The 17,287-nt window shown below is 47.4% G+C and overlaps 3 protein-coding genes across 5 annotated transcripts in view; all 3 read right to left on the reverse strand.

Moving 5' to 3' along the window:
• Positions 1 to 15,065, reverse strand: part of LOC147010259 (2-amino-3-ketobutyrate coenzyme A ligase, mitochondrial-like) — a 34,865-nt gene extending 19,800 nt beyond the window's left edge. Inside the window, exon 1 of one of the 3 annotated variants that reach the window (XM_085861685.1) lies at positions 14,924 to 15,065. The gene's annotated coding sequence lies outside the window, so the exon portion shown is untranslated. Of the gene's footprint in view, positions 1 to 324; positions 487 to 14,923 lie in introns of those variants that run through there. The other 2 variants (XM_085861687.1, XM_085861686.1) reach the window with 2 other exon arrangements.
• SDHB (succinate dehydrogenase complex iron sulfur subunit B) overlaps positions 1 to 15,088 on the reverse strand; it is a 52,120-nt gene extending 37,032 nt beyond the window's left edge. Inside the window, exon 1 of the mRNA XM_085861690.1 lies at positions 14,924 to 15,088. Coding sequence (XP_085717816.1) covers positions 14,924 to 14,974 — 51 coding nt within the window. The 5' untranslated portion in view covers positions 14,975 to 15,088. The remainder of the gene's footprint in view (positions 1 to 14,923) is intronic.
• LOC147010260 (uncharacterized) lies at positions 181 to 14,917 on the reverse strand. The gene is made up of 4 exons (XM_085862971.1): positions 14,545 to 14,917; positions 12,037 to 12,218; positions 3,536 to 11,694; positions 181 to 246 (listed from the first exon to the last, which is right to left on the reverse strand). The coding sequence occupies exons 3-4, from the start codon at positions 4,826 to 4,828 to the stop codon at positions 181 to 183; spliced, it is 1,359 nt and encodes a 452-aa protein (XP_085719097.1). The 5' UTR covers positions 4,829 to 11,694; positions 12,037 to 12,218; positions 14,545 to 14,917.
• Positions 15,089 to 17,287: the final 2,199 nt, after the last annotated feature.

Below are 17,287 nucleotides of genomic sequence, written 5' to 3' on the forward strand. Positions count from 1 at the left end.
TCTAATTTCACCAAGAGAGGGGGGCAATGCTCGGCACAGTACGTAATTAGGGGTTTGTGTGTGCTGGAGGAGGGTGTCTACTGTCTAAGTAACCAAGATTAAGCACTATGTAACCACCACAGATTGCGACCAGTCACACAAAACACGTTCTGTGGGGGTGGGAAAGTGTTTCCCAGAGCATCACAGGGAAGGGTGTTGCAGTTCCGTGAGGTTATCAAGCAACGCTTTCAAGGATCCAGGAGAATTCTAGGACAACATCAGAGTATGAACTGTTCGTCATATTTACAAGCGAAAATAAATATTATATACATTTAATATAAACACCTCATGACTTGGAGCTCATCGAGAACGTCGTTTTCCGGACGGCACGTCGTCAATCAGCGAGTCCTTAAACATTTACCACTTCTTCTCGGAAACGACACACAATTCCGATGAAACTTCACCACTACCTCCATCACACGTGATGTACCAAAGTTTGTTCACGGCATTAAAAAAGGAATCCATCGGTATTTACTTTCTTCTCCGTGACGTATTTTGTGGGTCATCCACGACTAGCACTGGTTCCCTGGTTATCAGATCCATCCACTACCAGGTGAACACCCTGGGGTGTTGCCCCTCTGTTTTTTGCATATGAAGTCGAGACTTGTCGAAGAGCAAGAACACTGAACGGATCAGGACGGAACAGAACAGTAGAGAGAGGGCAGGGACATTAGAAAGAGAAAAGCGGACAAGCTTGTTGTTGGCTTGGGACCTGAGGGTCCTGAGTTCGACCCCTGTCGGCCGTTCAATTAACACCAGGTGGGTTGACTCAGCCGATCATCCCTTCCGAGGTCGGTGAAATGAAGACGGCTTACTGGTATTGAAGCAGCAGCACAGCCGTGCCCTCAACCAATGATTCTACCCACAACCTTGTGCTGCACATGAAGGAAGGATGGGAGGGGTCAGCAGAAAAAAGGGTAATCCTTCACATGTGCTGAATAATGCATCATTTGGGCACATGTAGACTACATGCACATTCATGTAATCATGCAATCCTTCATTTTCTATCACATAAAATGACTGATTAAATATGTCATGAACCATGACATATTGTTAACTTATGTTAAGTGCAACAATTAGACGAATTCAAATAAATAAATAAACAAATGTAAGTGTATTTTTTTTTTTGTATACCTTGTCGAGGCCCGTATGAGAGATAAAGAGAGTCGAGGCTCGTATTGACTTGTATACAACTTTTCCAGGATGTTCTTAATAGTCAAATTATGCATCGATGTTTCGATGATGATTCATGTTGTTTTACAAGTGAAACCCACGAGCTGCCAACTACAACAACATAGTACCACACATACATGTACACACACACACACACACACACACACACACACACACACACACACACACACACACACACACACACACACACACACACACACACACACACACACACACACACACACACACACACACACACACACACACACACACACACACACGCGCGCAAACACGCACACACACAAACACGCACGCACGCTTGGCTGATATCGGCAATTTTTCAGGAATCAGCAGGTTGGAGTGAGTGTGATTACTGACTGTAGTACACATTATATACCACCCAGAAACCTTGTGTACCTTTCACTGAAAAACAACGTGACATTGATATCGACGTTTCAGGGAGATGTTCACAAACATTAATCTTAACAAAACAGCTGCATGTGATGCGTGGGAAAAAAACATTGGGCTCGTTAATTTAGTAAACACGTTCATACGGCAAAGGGCTCAGAAATCGGGTGTTCTTTCACAACTCGCTCGGGATGACGGGGCACGAACCACTCGCTCGGGATGACGGGGCACGAACCACTCGCTCGGGATGACGGGGCACGAACCACTCGCTCGGGATGACGGGGCACGAACCACTCGCTCGGGATGACGGGGCACGAACCACTCGCTCGGGATGACGGGGCACGAACCACTCGCTCGGGATGACGGGGCACGAACCACTCGCTCGGGATGACGGGGCACGAACCACTCGCTCGGGATGACGGGGCACGAACCACTCGCTCGGGATGACGGGGCACGAACCACTCGCTCGGGATGACGGGGCACGAACCACTCGCTCGGGATGACGGGGCACGAACCACTCGCTCGGGATGACGGGGCACGAACCACTCGCTCGGGATGACGGGGCACGAACCACTCGCTCGGGATGACGGGGCACGAACCACTCGCTCGGGATGACGGGGCACGAACCACTCGCTCGGGATGACGGGGCACGAACCACTCGCTCGGGATGACGGGGCACGAACCACTCGCTCGGGATGACGGGGCACGAACCACTCGCTCGGGATGACGGGGCACGAACCACTCGCTCGGGATGACGGGGCACGAACCACTCGCTCGGGATGACGGGGCACGAACCACTCGCTCGGGATGACGGGGCACGAACCACTCGCTCGGGATGACGGGGCACGAACCACTCGCTCGGGATGACGGGGCACGAACCACTCGCTCGGGATGACGGGGCACGAACCACTCGCTCGGGATGACGGGGCACGAACCACTCGCTCGGGATGACGGGGCACGAACCACTCGCTCGGGATGACGGGGCACGAACCACTCGCTCGGGATGACGGGGCACGAACCACTCGCTCGGGATGACGGGGCACGAACCACTCGCTCGGGATGACGGGGCACGAACCACTCGCTCGGGATGACGGGGCACGAACCACTCGCTCGGGATGACGGGGCACGAACCACTCGCTCGGGATGACGGGGCACGAACCACTCGCTCGGGATGACGGGGCACGAACCACTCGCTCGGGATGACGGGGCACGAACCACTCGCTCGGGATGACGGGGCACGAACCACTCGCTCGGGATGACGGGGCACGAACCACTCGCTCGGGATGACGGGGCACGAACCACTCGCTCGGGATGACGGGGCACGAACCACTCGCTCGGGATGACGGGGCACGAACCACTCGCTCGGGATGACGGGGCACGAACCACTCGCTCGGGATGACGGGGCACGAACCACTCGCTCGGGATGACGGGGCACGAACCACTCGCTCGGGATGACGGGGCACGAACCACTCGCTCGGGATGACGGAGCACGAACCACTCGCTCGGGATGACGGAGCACGAACCACTCGCTCGGGATGACGGAGCACGAACCACTCGCTCGGGATGACGGAGCACGAACCACTCGCTCGGGATGACGGAGCACGAACCACTCGCTCGGGATGACGGAGCACGAACCACTCGCTCGGGATGACGGAGCACGAACCACTCGCTCGGGATGACGGAGCACGAACCACTCGCTCGGGATGACGGAGCACGAACCACTCGCTCGGGATGACGGAGCACGAACCACTCGCTCGGGATGACGGAGCACGAACCACTCGCTCGGGATGACGGAGCACGAACCACTCGCTCGGGATGACGGAGCACGAACCACTCGCTCGGGATGACGGAGCACGAACCACTCGCTCGGGATGACGGAGCACGAACCACTCGCTCGGGATGACGGAGCACGAACCACTCGCTCGGGATGACGGAGCACGAACCACTCGCTCGGGATGACGGAGCACGAACCACTCGCTCGGGATGACGGAGCACGAACCACTCGCTCGGGATGACGGAGCACGAACCACTCGCTCGGGATGACGGAGCACGAACCACTCGCTCGGGATGACGGAGCACGAACCACTCGCTCGGGATGACGGAGCACGAACCACTCGCTCGGGATGACGGAGCACGAACCACTCGGTCGGGATGACGGAGCACGAACCACTCGGTCGGGATGACGGAGCACGAACCACTCGGTCGGGATGACGGAGCACGAACCACTCGCTCGGGATGACGGAGCACGAACCACTCGCTCGGGATGACGGAGCACGAACCACTCGCTCGGGATGACGCAGCACGAACCACTCGCTCGGGATGACGGAGCACGAACCACTCGGTCGGGATGACGGAGCACGAACCACTCGGTCGGGATGACGGAGCACGAACCACTCGGTCGGGATGACGGAGCACGAACCACTCGCTCGGGGTGACTTGGCACGAACCACTCGCTCGGGATGACGGAGCACGAACCACTCGGTCGGGATGACGGAGCACGAACCACTCGCTCGGGGTGACTTGGCACGAACCACTCGCTCGGGATGACGGGGCACGAACCACTCGCTCGGGATGACGGAGCACGAACCACTCGCTCGGGGTGACTTGGCACGAACCACTCGCTCGGGATGACGGGGCACGAACCACTCGCTCGGGATGACGGGGCACGAACCACTCGCTCGGGATGACGGGGCACGAACCACTCGCTCGGGATGACGGGGCACGAACCACTCGCTCGGGATGACGGGGCACGAACCACTCGCTCGGGATGACGGGGCACGAACCACTCGCTCGGGATGACGGGGCACGAACAACTCGCTCGGGATGACGGGGCACGAACCACTCGCTCAGGATGATGCAGCACCAGTGTGAGAGTGGGTGGCTGTGTGGGCCGGGGGGGGGAGGAAGTGCGAAGTAAAAGCAGCGCGAGGAGGGGGGAGTAAAGCAGATTGAGGGGAAGGCAAAGCAGAGTGAGGGGAGGGTAAAGCAGAGTGAGGAGGGGGGGAATAAAGCACACTGAGGGGAGGATAAAGCAGAGTGAGGGGAAGGGAAAGCAGAGTGAGGAGAAGGGAAGGTGACGTAAGGTGAAGGGAAGGAAACAGAAGGACAAGGGAAGGAAGCATGAGGGGATGGGGAGAGAAGGCAGCAGAAGGGAAAGGGAAGAAGAAAAACTACCTTTCTCCCTGCACACCCACAAGTCCTGATTCATCTTCTGCCTCAGATTCTTCTTCTTCTTCTTCTTGCTCTTATTCTTAATCTTCTTCCTCCTCCTTATGCCGGTACACCATCTTTATTCGTCTTGAACTGACCCTCTCTCGCCATTACCTTCACAGTTTCTTCCTACAACCTTCCATTCCCGAATCTTACCTATTCTTCAAAAATCCATCAAAAAAATAATAAACCAATCTCACCCTCCGGGTGACCCGTATCTTGCCAAAAGGTGACCACGTGTGACTTCTTTAAGGTCACACTGAGGTGAACAGAGATGCTATTCACCAGGAGCAACTCCTTGAGGAATATCTGCCTACGAGAGATTCCGATGAGAATCATTCTCCAGAGTAACCATGAAAAATATGCGTTTGCCTCATAACGTCACCAAATGACGTCATAATGTCTCAAGCTTGACATATCTAGAAAGCACTCATCGAGGTGTTCAATTTGAGGTCCTACACGATATGGTTCCTAAAACTTGAAAATTTGACCTTGGGGTCAAATATGTTTGATCTTAGGCGCTAACCATGAAGGTCAAGGCCAATCGCCACCAAAAATTAATCAGCTCAGCGCCAGACCATGAACTATATTGCCATGAAGTTTGAAGACGATCCGATCAAAATTACTCAAAAAAAAGGGTTTCGTAAACTCCCCTGATTTGCGACAAAGTGACCTTGACCTTTGACCTTCAAAATTTTATGCGCTGAAAGGGACCTCTATAGACCTCTGATATGCGAAGTTACAAAAATTTCCAATGATAACTGTGCTCTGCAGAATTTTTTATACGTGATTACAAACAAAAAAATAAAATTTTCATGAAAAATCCGTTTTTTCGTCATGACGTCATCAAATGATGTCATAGCGTCAAACTTTTAACAGATCTGGAAAGCACTTATCAAACGCTTTCATATGAGGTATTACTCGATATGGTATCTAAGATTTCAAAATTTGACCTTGGGGTCAAATATGTTTGACCTTCGGTGCTAACCATGAAGGTCATGGCCAATCGGCACCAAAAATTAATCAGCTGAGCACCAGACCATGAACTATATTCCCATGAAGTTTGAAGACTATCCAATCAAAATTACTCAAAAAATAAGGGTTTCGTCGACTCCCCTGATTTGCGACAAAGTGACCTTGACCTTTGACCTTGACCTTCAAAATTTTGTACGCTGAAAGGGACCTCTATGGGCCTCTGATATGCGAAGTTACAAAAATTTCAATTGATAACTGTGCTCTGCAGAATTTTTTATACGTGATTACAGGCAAACAAACAAACAAACAAACAAAAAAATTAAAAAAACATACAAGCTGACTAACATATCTTGCAAAAACTTCGTTTTGGCAAGATAATAATCTTCCTGTATCCTTTCTATCGATACACCTCCTGCAAACACGTCTCTCAACTTTTACCGATACTTTTCATCGATCCACCAGCTTCACTCTGCGTCTACCGTCCAAATTCACCACACACCTCCACAATTTTACTTCAACCTTCCCTTTTCCAAATGTTACACAATCCTTATTTAAAATAAATATGTTCACTTTTGACGATACACCTCCCATGGTCACGTGCTTCCCCCGTAACCACACGGTCCGTTTCCACTTTCTGCGTTCACTGATCCAAATTCACCATTCACCTCACGATATTCTCTACAAACTTTCCATTACCGAATATGATGAAAACTCTCTCTCTCTCTTAAAAAAAATTATAATAACAATAATAATACAAAAACTATCTCTGATAATGCTCCATCGTCCTCTTTCACACGTGTGGTTCTCATTACTGCATCATAATTCACTACTCTTCTTCTATTTCAACAGACTGCTCTTAATTCGACCTTTCATTCATACCTTGCCGAAAAATCCAAATGTTTCAGCATTTCTTCTCTCCATTTTCTTAATTCATCTTCATTGAATCCATCAAGAAATGTCTTTAATCGCATCTCTGACCGAAAAAAATTTAAAACCCCAGTTTGCTTTGAGTGTTCACTTTCCATCAACCATTCTTTTTTTTATAAGTTCAGTGCCAACTCACCCCTCTCGTTCCTCCCTCTCAAAGCAACCATCACACTCTTCTCCCTCCAAGCCTCCCTCTCACCTTTCTCCCTCAACTCTCCTCACTCACCCTTCTTAAATTTGCCCTCCCTCACTCACCCTTCTCCCACCATTCACCCTCCTCACTCACCCTTCTCAAAGTTGCCCCCCCTCCTCTTATCCACAAAGCTGCCTCCTTCCCCTGCCCTCTCACCTCCATCTCATCACTCCACCTCTTCAAATCATCAACTGCCTTCTGCCCCTCCTCCCCCAGCACCACAGAGCCTGTTCTCCTCCTCATCCGGCCCCCTCCCTGAGCTATTCGGCAATCTCCCAAACTCTTTCAACATGTCTCCTTACCTCCCCCCCCTCCAATGTCCTCTCTCCCCCTCCCCTCCCATCCGCTGCACCCAAAGCCTCCTCCCCTCTCTCTTCATTAACAATGTGGACCTCAAATATCCGGGGCCTTCGCTCAAACCTTACAGATCTTTCCATACAGGTTTCCACTGACAAACCAGACATTATTTGCCTAACAGAAACTTTCCTCCCCCAAGACGTCTCTGACTCCCAAGTATCTCTCCCTGGTTACTCCCTCCTCCTGTATGACAGACCTGAGCCTCGTCCTGGTGGAGGAATTGCTCTCTTCATCAAAGACTTTATTCCTCACTATCCATGCACTGCCCTCACTCCCCACACCCCCAGGAATACCTCTGACTATGGCTTCCCCTCCACTCCCACCTCATGTTTATATAGGTACTGTACGGTCCACCAAACAGTGACGACTCCATTTACACCTCACTATCGAAAACATGGACCAACTTCTATCATCTCATCCGAACTCTCTCTTCTTCATATGTGGTGACCTCAATTGTCAACATGCCAGTTATCTCGGTGTGGGTACCTCTCTCACCTGTCATGGCACTTCAGCAAAACCTTTCTGCAACTCATTGGGACTGACTCAATCGGTCAACGTCTCAACCGGATCTCAACCAATGGAACTCCATCTCTTCGGGATCTGATTTTGACATTTCTCTGCAAATATCTGCTGTTCTTTCTCTGCTCCAATCGGTTCTTCTGACCACATGCTTGTCAAAGTGGACATCTCTGGCTGTTATCAAAGATCCATCTCAGCGCCGTCGATTCTGGCATTTCACTCAAGCAGTGTGCCCAGTGGCTACAAAAAGAAATGTGGGATTTTTTGTGGGAAAATGTGGGATTTCAAAATTTGAATGCAGTTAAAGCTATCAAACTAATTCGGGTGCTCAGATTGTATGGTATCAACATTATAAGCAGTAAACATCCTATATCCACCTATTTCAATTAAAAAATATACATAATAACCACAACATGAAGCAATATAGTGTCTGTATGGTAACATCATCTTACTTAGTACATGTATAGCCTATGGTTGCATAAATATCATGTATACCTCATGATTAGGTTAGCATTGATGAAAGCCTTTATACTATTGTACATGTTTCAGTTTCTAACAGCATCTTCTTCTTTCGGCTGCTCCCGTTAGGGGTCGCCACAGCGGATCATCCGTATGATCCGCATAGTGATTTGGCACATGTTTTACGCCGGATGCCCTTCCTGACACAACCCTAGTCGCCTCTTACGACACAGGGATATGGTACACCTATTTTAACCGGGGTATACACCGGCCCAGTACACTGGTACTCATTTCGCCGACCTCGGAAGGATGACAGGCTGAGTCAACCCCCTGGTGTATTAATTCAGTGGCCCAACGGGGCTTGAACTCAGGACGTTTTGGATCCCAAGCCGCTGCCCTAACCACTGCGCCAACACACCAGGCTAGTTTCTAACAGCATATGTAATCTTAATTAAAATGCACAAATTCAGGAGTACACACGATGCAAATATAACACATATTAAGAGTGGACTTTCAAAACACTTTAGTTTTTTATTTAAGATGTTATAACTCAAACTGGTTACATTCTAGAGTACAACTATCAGTGCCAAGTGGGCTTGAGAGCATAAAATATAGAGTATTACTATTATGGAGTAAAAATTCATAAAATCATTTCCCAAGCATTGAATTATAAATAACATGTGAAAATAAATCTGTCTTACTTCGGTGAGGGCTTTAATGCTACAAAGTGAAAATAGCCCTATTCATATGCAAAAGAACATAATATATAAATGTGATACCACACATGATGCCAGGTTCAATGGCTGAACAAAGCAAAGTAATAATAGCACCCATGAAAAAACTTTATTACAATCAAACTTATTTACATGGTTTATGATTTAAACAGATGAACTCCTTCAAACGTATAATACATTAGGACTGTTTCCATTTATTTCCCATCACCACTAACACAATCACCCTGACCTGAGAGGCAGATCACACTGATCACCCACATTACAATTTTCTTTTTCTGCACTGAGACAGGTTTTTTTCCAATTTTTCCAAGCTGGAATTGGTTTGTGACAGCTTATTATGTCCTCATTCAAGGAGGGCCTGAGCTGCACAAATTTCTACCATTCTTTGAGATTTTGATGCCAGAGCTTTCTTCAGACGTTCATTCGCTTCAGCCACAAGTTTATCAGCTGTTTTCAGGTCAAGTTGAAGTCTGTCCTTCTGTACCCTGAGTTTTTTTCTCCTCAGTCTTTTGGAGCTCCATCTGATCCTTTGCTTTTTGCTGCTCTTTTTCTTCAGCTTCGTTTTTTAGCTTCTGTTTCTCCATCTCCTGTTTTGCATCTCTATCTGCTTTGTATTTCCTATGTGCTTGGCACACACTCTCCAGCATCGATTTGGTAACTGGAACTTGGCATGGTTCACCCTTTCACATATTTTATGGTTCTCAAACCATTCACAGCATTTTCACTCAGATGGGTTCTCTGTGAAGTGACTGTATATTTGTTCAGTGAAAAACCCCTTTCAACATCAGCCTGTCCATGTGATATGGCCAAAACAACTTTCACAAACTGTCCAAGAATGGGGTACTTCTCTTTGCCAGTAGAGGTCTTAACATTCAACACTCTGACCCAATATCTATCAACTCTCTGATATGAGCCTCCTTCCTCCATGAACCAGGATTCATTTATTTCATTCTCAGCCTGGTAAAGCATCCATTCATCACCAATTTGATCGATGTCTTTATCAGAAAAGATGAGGAAATTTCCGGGCAGCTGCTTTGATAGAATCCATTGATTTCTCCTGCTGTCTCATCATTGGATGTAAGAAACCTAATCGCCTCAGCAAAGAATTGTCCAGTGGAAGGCGATTAATCAAATGCTTTGCCACAGCAGCATATGCATCCTTGACATCTGAGAAGAAACCAACTTTATCCAATGGAGTGATGTTCTTCTTTGGCAAAAGCTGTCTTGTTGATTCACCAATGGCAATGCGGTCATTGGACAACATCAGATCCTTCTTCATAATGTCAGTATCAAGCAAATCTTGGCCTTCTTTGTCTTTTATGACTTCACATTTCAGAAATTTAAGTACGTTCTTCAAGAGATCTGAGAGCTCTGAATAAAGGACATGTACGAGTGGCTCTTGAGACTGGAAAAGAGTGAGGAACCCATTAAATGCACTGGTAAGGAACTGCAAGAAGTGCAATCTGAGCAGGGTCAGGTTACACAGCTGTTTTCTAACGTCTTTGTATCTCGACTAGAGATAAGCAGCTTCACATTTTCTTTTGGGAGGAAGACAGTGAAGTACTCAACCAAACTTTTCCATCGCTCTATCACTCTCTCCAATACAGGGCCAATGCTCAACCAATGATTGCTTACAGCGTAGAAGAACATGGTTCTCCACCTCCATCAAGGCTTGAATTTGGGAGTAGTCCTCTTTCCGTGATGCCGTTTGATTGAAGAACTTGAATAGCTGATCAAGAAAACTGTCGATGCCCCACGATTCTAGAACACCCATTGCTTTTCCAAATGCATTGTGTACTGTGTGTATGTTGCATGATCCTACATCAACAGCCCACGGGAACCTGCAGCCTTGCAGTCTGCATCCATTTCTTCCCATAATGCTTTGTTTACATTAGGTCCATCCATTCCCAGCATAATCATGTTTTTTTTAAATAAAAACCATCTTCTTCCAATGCGTCTGAAAGGATGTCCCTCAGAATTTGAGCTGTTGCATGACCCAACATTTTTGACTTCACGTAGCGCGTGTCAATCAATCCAACATTCCAAAAACGAATATGGATATCTAGTTGCTTTTTCATCTGGTCATTAGTAGTTTCATCTCACAAGATGGCATAAAATGTAGAAGTGTTCCTAATCTTTGTAACAAGATCTTCATGAAAGAAAGAACCAAGTCCATGTTAGACCACATCTGAGACTTTACGACAGTTAGTTTCATATCCCTTGCAACATCACTGTCGGCGAATATTTCTTGAAATGTTTCAGCTATCTTATCACATGATTTGAAAGATAAATTGTCTTGTGCAACTTTCATGACCCACAGAGCTTCTGCTTTTGTGACTTTGTCCTGGTGTGAAAGAGTCCATTTTTGGAATGCTCCAGAGGTTGATACTTGTGACAAATATACCCCACCTGACCCAATTTTCAGCTTTGACTGTCCAGATGCAATTGCAGTTTTAACCACTCGAATATGCTTTGTTCCTTCAGCATGTCTTTGCAGTTGATAAACACCACCATTGCTCATATCAATGTCTTTCTTGCATAACGCACAATGAGCTTCCTGGTCTGATTTCTTTTGTACCCACTGGCTAAGCGCATGCCCATTCTTGTCCACACTATTCATCCAATTTTGTTGTCTGTTGTGGCATTTTGATGAATTCATAATATGTTCTCTTGCTTGTAAAACAGATTCTACAGCTACACCTGTAAACAGGAAAGCAAATAGGTTAAGGAATTGTATATACATGTATATGCCAAGCAACAATCCAATACACATGTATCATGAAAGGGGGAAAAAAACACCTTATATGCAAGTTAAATTGTTGTGAATGTTAACATTACATGTACCAGCATTACCAGTACTCCAAATAACTACCTCAAATGGTACATCTTTTAATAGCCATTTATAAATACGCAATCACAATATGGTGTTGTCTTACACTTTCAGCATTAAAAAACCATCACAGACACAGTGAACATGATGATGAAGAGAAATGTGTGATTTTATAATAACCATGATATCCATCAATTATTTATATTTATTACCACAGCAGAAAGATTGAAAGTGCATTAAATGACACCGAAAAAAAATGCTCCAGAGGCCAGGGGTGCAAAACCCTATCAGATTTTTTGGGCTTAACAATGCTAAAAAATCTGCTGTCTTCTTCTTCTTCTTCTTCTTTCGGCTGCTCCCGTTTGGGGTCGCCACAGCGGATCATCCGGATGATCTGCAGTGAGATTTGGCACATGTTTTACGCCGGATGCCCTTCCTGATGCAACCCTGGTCGCCTCTTACGACACAGGGATACTGTAATGCTGCAGCGATTACAATTTTTAAAGGTCTGACAAAAATGTGGGAAATGTGTGATTTTTTCAAAAATGTGGGACACATTTTGCAAAATGTGGAAATGTGGGAAATGTTGCACCACTGGGCACCCATACATAAACACCACATGATATGCACACTCACGCTGTACACTATACATAAACACCACATGATATGCACACTCACACTGTACACTTATACATAAACACCACATGATATGCACACTCACACTGTACACTTATACATAAACAACACATGATGTACACACTCACACTGGACACTATTCATAAACATATGATGCGTGCGCGTGTACACACACACACACACACACACACACACACACACACACACACACACACACACACACAGTACACTATTCATAAACACCACATGATGTACACAGACACACACACACACACACACACACACACACACACACACACACACACACACACACACACACACACACACACACACACACACACACACACACACACACACACACACACACACACACACGCGCACGCACACGCACACACACACACGCACACACGCACACACACACACACACACACACACACACACACACACACACACACACACATACACACACACAGTACACTATTCATAAACACCACATGATGTACACACACACTGTACACCATTCATAAACACCACATGATGTACACACACTGTACACCATTCATAAACACCTCATGATGTACACACACTGTACACCATTCATAAACACCACATGATGTACACACACTGTACACCATTCATAAACACCACATGATGTACACACACACTGTACACGATTCATAAACACCACATGATGTACACACACACTGTACACTATTCAAAAACACCACATGATGTACACACACACTGTACACTATTCAAAAACACCACATGATGTACACACACACACACACACACACACACTGTACACCATTCATAAACACCTCATGATGTACACACTCACACTGTACACTATACATAAACACCACATGATGAACACACTCACACTGTACACTATACAGAAACACCTCATGATGTACACACTCACACTGTACACTATACATAAACACCACATGATGAACACACTCACACTGTACACTATACATAAACACCTCATGATGTACACACTCACACTGTACACTATACATAAACACCTCATGATGTACACACTCACACTGTACACTATTCATAAACACCACATGATGTACACAGACACACACACACACACACACACACACACACACATACAGATACACACACACTGTGTACTTTTCATAAACACCACATGATGCACGCACACACACACACACACACACACACACACACACACACACACACACACACACACACACACACACACACACACACACACACAGTACACTATTCATAAACACCACATGATGTACACACACACTGTACACGATTCATAAACACCACATGATGTACACACACACTGTACACCATTCATAAACACCACATGATGTACACACACACTGTACACGATTCATAAACACCACATGATGTACACACACTGTACACCATTCATAAACACCACATGATGTACACACACACTGTACACCATTCATAAACACCACATGATGTACACACACACTGTACACTATTCAAAAACACCACATGATGTACACACACACTGTACACTATTCAAAAACACCACATGATGTACACACACACACTGTACACCATTCATAAACACCTCATGATGTACACACTCACACTGTACACTATTCATAAACACCACATGATGAACACACTCACACTGTACACTATACAGAAACACCTCATGATGTACACACTCACACTGTACACTATACATAAACACCACATGATGAACACACTCACACTGTACACTATTCATAAACACCACATGATGTACACACACACTGTACACTATACATAAACACCACATGATGTACACACTCACACTGTACACTATTCATAAACACCTCATGATGTACACACTCACACTGTACACTATACATAAACACCACATGATGAACACACTCACACTGTACACTATACAGAAACACCTCATGATGTACACACTCACACTGTACACTATACATAAACACCACATGATGAACACACTCACACTGTACACTATACATAAACACCTCATGATGTACACACTCACACTGTACACTATACATAAACACCTCATGATGTATACACTCACACTGTACACTCACACCAAGAGACGTGTCACCGTTTAATCCCCATCCGAGGGACGGAACAACGATTGCCCCTCCGTTGTTTCTTTCCAGGAACGTCGTTTATCGTTGGGCAGATTCGAACCTGTGGAAACCTTTGGAGTCTCCTGTTCTCCCTCTCCCTGTTCTCCCTCTCCCTGTCCTGTCCTCCCCTCCCTGTCCCTCTCCCTGTCCCTCTCGATTTACCAATCCCATCTTCCCTCAATTTAAGCCTGAGGTGATTCCTCAAAACGACCTTCATGTTCGCCACGTGAACAATTCATGGTGACAAAGCCTCGATCGGATTTCCCCTCAACCGTCTCATGTTTCTCTTTCACTTCACCAAGTGTCCACGTTTATTCATCTTTTGCTGATGTACCTGAGAGCGCGCAACACGTCCTGACGACACAACTGAGAGAACGAACGCCATTGTTGTCTTCTCTCACTCCTCCCCTCCTCACTTGACGCCGTCCGCGCTGAAATTACTTTTCCTATTCCTCTCTTTGTTGTTCTTCTTCTTGTTCTTCTTCTTCTTCCTCTTCTTCTTCATCTTCTTCTTCTTCGGTCTCCCCTCATCCTCTTCTTCTTCTCCATCTTGTCGATGATCTCTTTCACAGCCGCGAAGCTCTATATATGCCACTTACCACAACTTGAACGTGGTCCCCAAGGAGCCATGAGGTTTTCCGAACATTTTCATGGATCTCTCGCTCTCTCTTTTTTGAATGTTATCAGCGCTTCTGGTTCAACAGATTTATGTTATCCCGCCAGATCCGACACTTTGATCCCCATCTCTTTATAAATACTCTGCACCAGCAGTGGTGCTATAAAGTAAAGTGATCACAAGATTGTGGTCAGAAGAACCAATTGGAGGTGAAATTGTGTTGTAGTTGTAATGCAATGGATTGGAAGTGAAGAATGAGTCCAAAGTCTTGGTAGTGTGGTCATGACCATGTGGGATGTGGATATGGTTTGGTTTGGAGATTCGAGGTCCACAAGGTGTCCAGCAGGTGTGTTGATGGTGGAGGAGACACAGACTCCTCCTTTGAAGCAGAATCCTGAGTGAAGGTTGGAGTTCAAAATGTTAAAGTGATGAACAAGAACATCACGTGATCATTGGGTCTCTGAGAGAAGCTTGCTCGATGATAAACGTGGTGCTGAGGCGGTGTATGTAATTTATAGACGGAAGACAGAGTAATTTTGTAAGTGTAAACACCTCTTGTTTGTGGACGGGACGGGGTGAGGATTTCCCATCACAGAGTACACGTGTGTAACGTGTGATACAAGGCCATCACGATCTGTGTGGTCAGTGGGTGCTCGTTTCGCTGTCGGGTTGTGAAGGAAAGATTGAACGTTTGTTTTTATTGGGGCCGCACCGTCGGTGGGACTGTCAGAGAAGAACTCCTCCCAAGAGGAGGAAGAAGAGGGGTCCACCCAAAAAAAAGAGGCGGCGTCGTGCGCGAAGAGGACGAGCGCGTGAATCACGGAGCAGTTTGTGAGGGAGATATTCTTGTGGTCTTGTGGAAATTTGGAATTGATCCAATATCACCCTGTTGTTGGAGGGGGGGAAGACGTGTCCTCGTTAGAGAGGAAGAGGAACGACCTCAGAGACAGGACAGCTCAACGTGTACAGAGTGCAAAGTGCTTTGATGAGGAAGAAGAAGGGCCGAACAGGAGGTCTCGTCTGGAAAGGACACAGAGGGCCATGAAGCCTGGTTGAAGAGATGATCGTCGCTAGCACTCCTCGTGGCTGGGTCACTTAATCCTTCTCTGTCTGGCTTTCTGTATTCTGGTTGTTACTCATCGTTGGAGCTGCTCGTGGCTGGTTTTCTTCGTTTTTGGCCTGACTTCGTCACTGGCTCTCGTCGTCGTGTACCTGGTTCCCAAAGCAGGCTGCAGAGTCCTGTATCCACCTTGCGCTTCGTAGACAAAGGGAAGTCCCGCCTGCATGCTTATCTTTTTGTAAAAGTGTGTTCTGTGGTGCCGAGAGTGGGTTGGGATTTGAGCTTTATTTATTACTAGCCAAAACCCCATCACAGATGGATTCCGTTCATTCAGCCACCCTCACTCGAGGGACATGGACTGGACAGGGCGTGCTTGCCCCCTCCTACTCATCCCCCGCCCCTGCCGCATTCACCCCTGCCTCCCACCCCCCGCCTTCAATTTGCTTACCCCCACCATAAAATTTAATTACCCAGCCTCGCCACCGCCTCTTCACTCCCCGTCCCCCGTCTCTTGATTCCCCGCCCCACTTGCCCCTGGGCCTCCGCCCCCTGTCCACCCCTCCCACTCAACCCTGCCCAATTCACCCCAGCCCCCCCCCACTCATCCCCACCCCATTTCCCCCATCTCCCACTTTCAATTTGCTTACCCCCGCCCAAAAATTTGCTTACCTTGCCCCACGCCTCTTCACTCCCTGCCCCGTGTCTTCATCCCCTGCCCCCGCCTCTTCACTCCTCGCCCCGTGTCTTCATCCCCCACCCCCGCCTCTTCACTCCCTCCTCCGTTTCTTCATCCCCCGCCCCCGCCTCTTCACTCCCTGCCTCCGCCTCTTCATCCCCTTCCCCCACCTCTTCACTCCTCGCCCCCGTCTCTTCATCCCCCGCCCCGCCTCTTCATCCCCAGCCCCCGCCTATTCACTCCTCGCCCCGTCTCTTCATCCCCCACCCCCGCCTCTTCACTCCTCGCCCCGCCTCTTCACTCCTCGCCCCGTCTCTTCATCCCCCGCCCCGCCTCTTCACTCCTC

Source organism: Eptatretus burgeri, chromosome 17 (genome assembly GCF_056783735.1).
Source record: "Eptatretus burgeri isolate ZD-2024b chromosome 17, Ebu_testis_v1, whole genome shotgun sequence".
In the NCBI taxonomy this organism is placed as follows: domain Eukaryota; kingdom Metazoa; phylum Chordata; class Myxini; order Myxiniformes; family Myxinidae; genus Eptatretus; species Eptatretus burgeri.

What these genes read in the sequence shown, in the direction of transcription:
- LOC147010260 (XM_085862971.1), bottom strand. Translation starts at nt 4,828, where the DNA reads ATGAATCAGGACTTGTGGGTGTGCAGGGAGAAAGGTAGTTTTTCTTCT. An exon ending in TCCGTCATCCCGAGCGAGTG is followed by an intron (nt 247 to 3,535) that starts GTTCGTGCTCCG and finishes ATGTTGTCCTAG; the next exon opens with AATTCTCCTGGATCCTTGAA.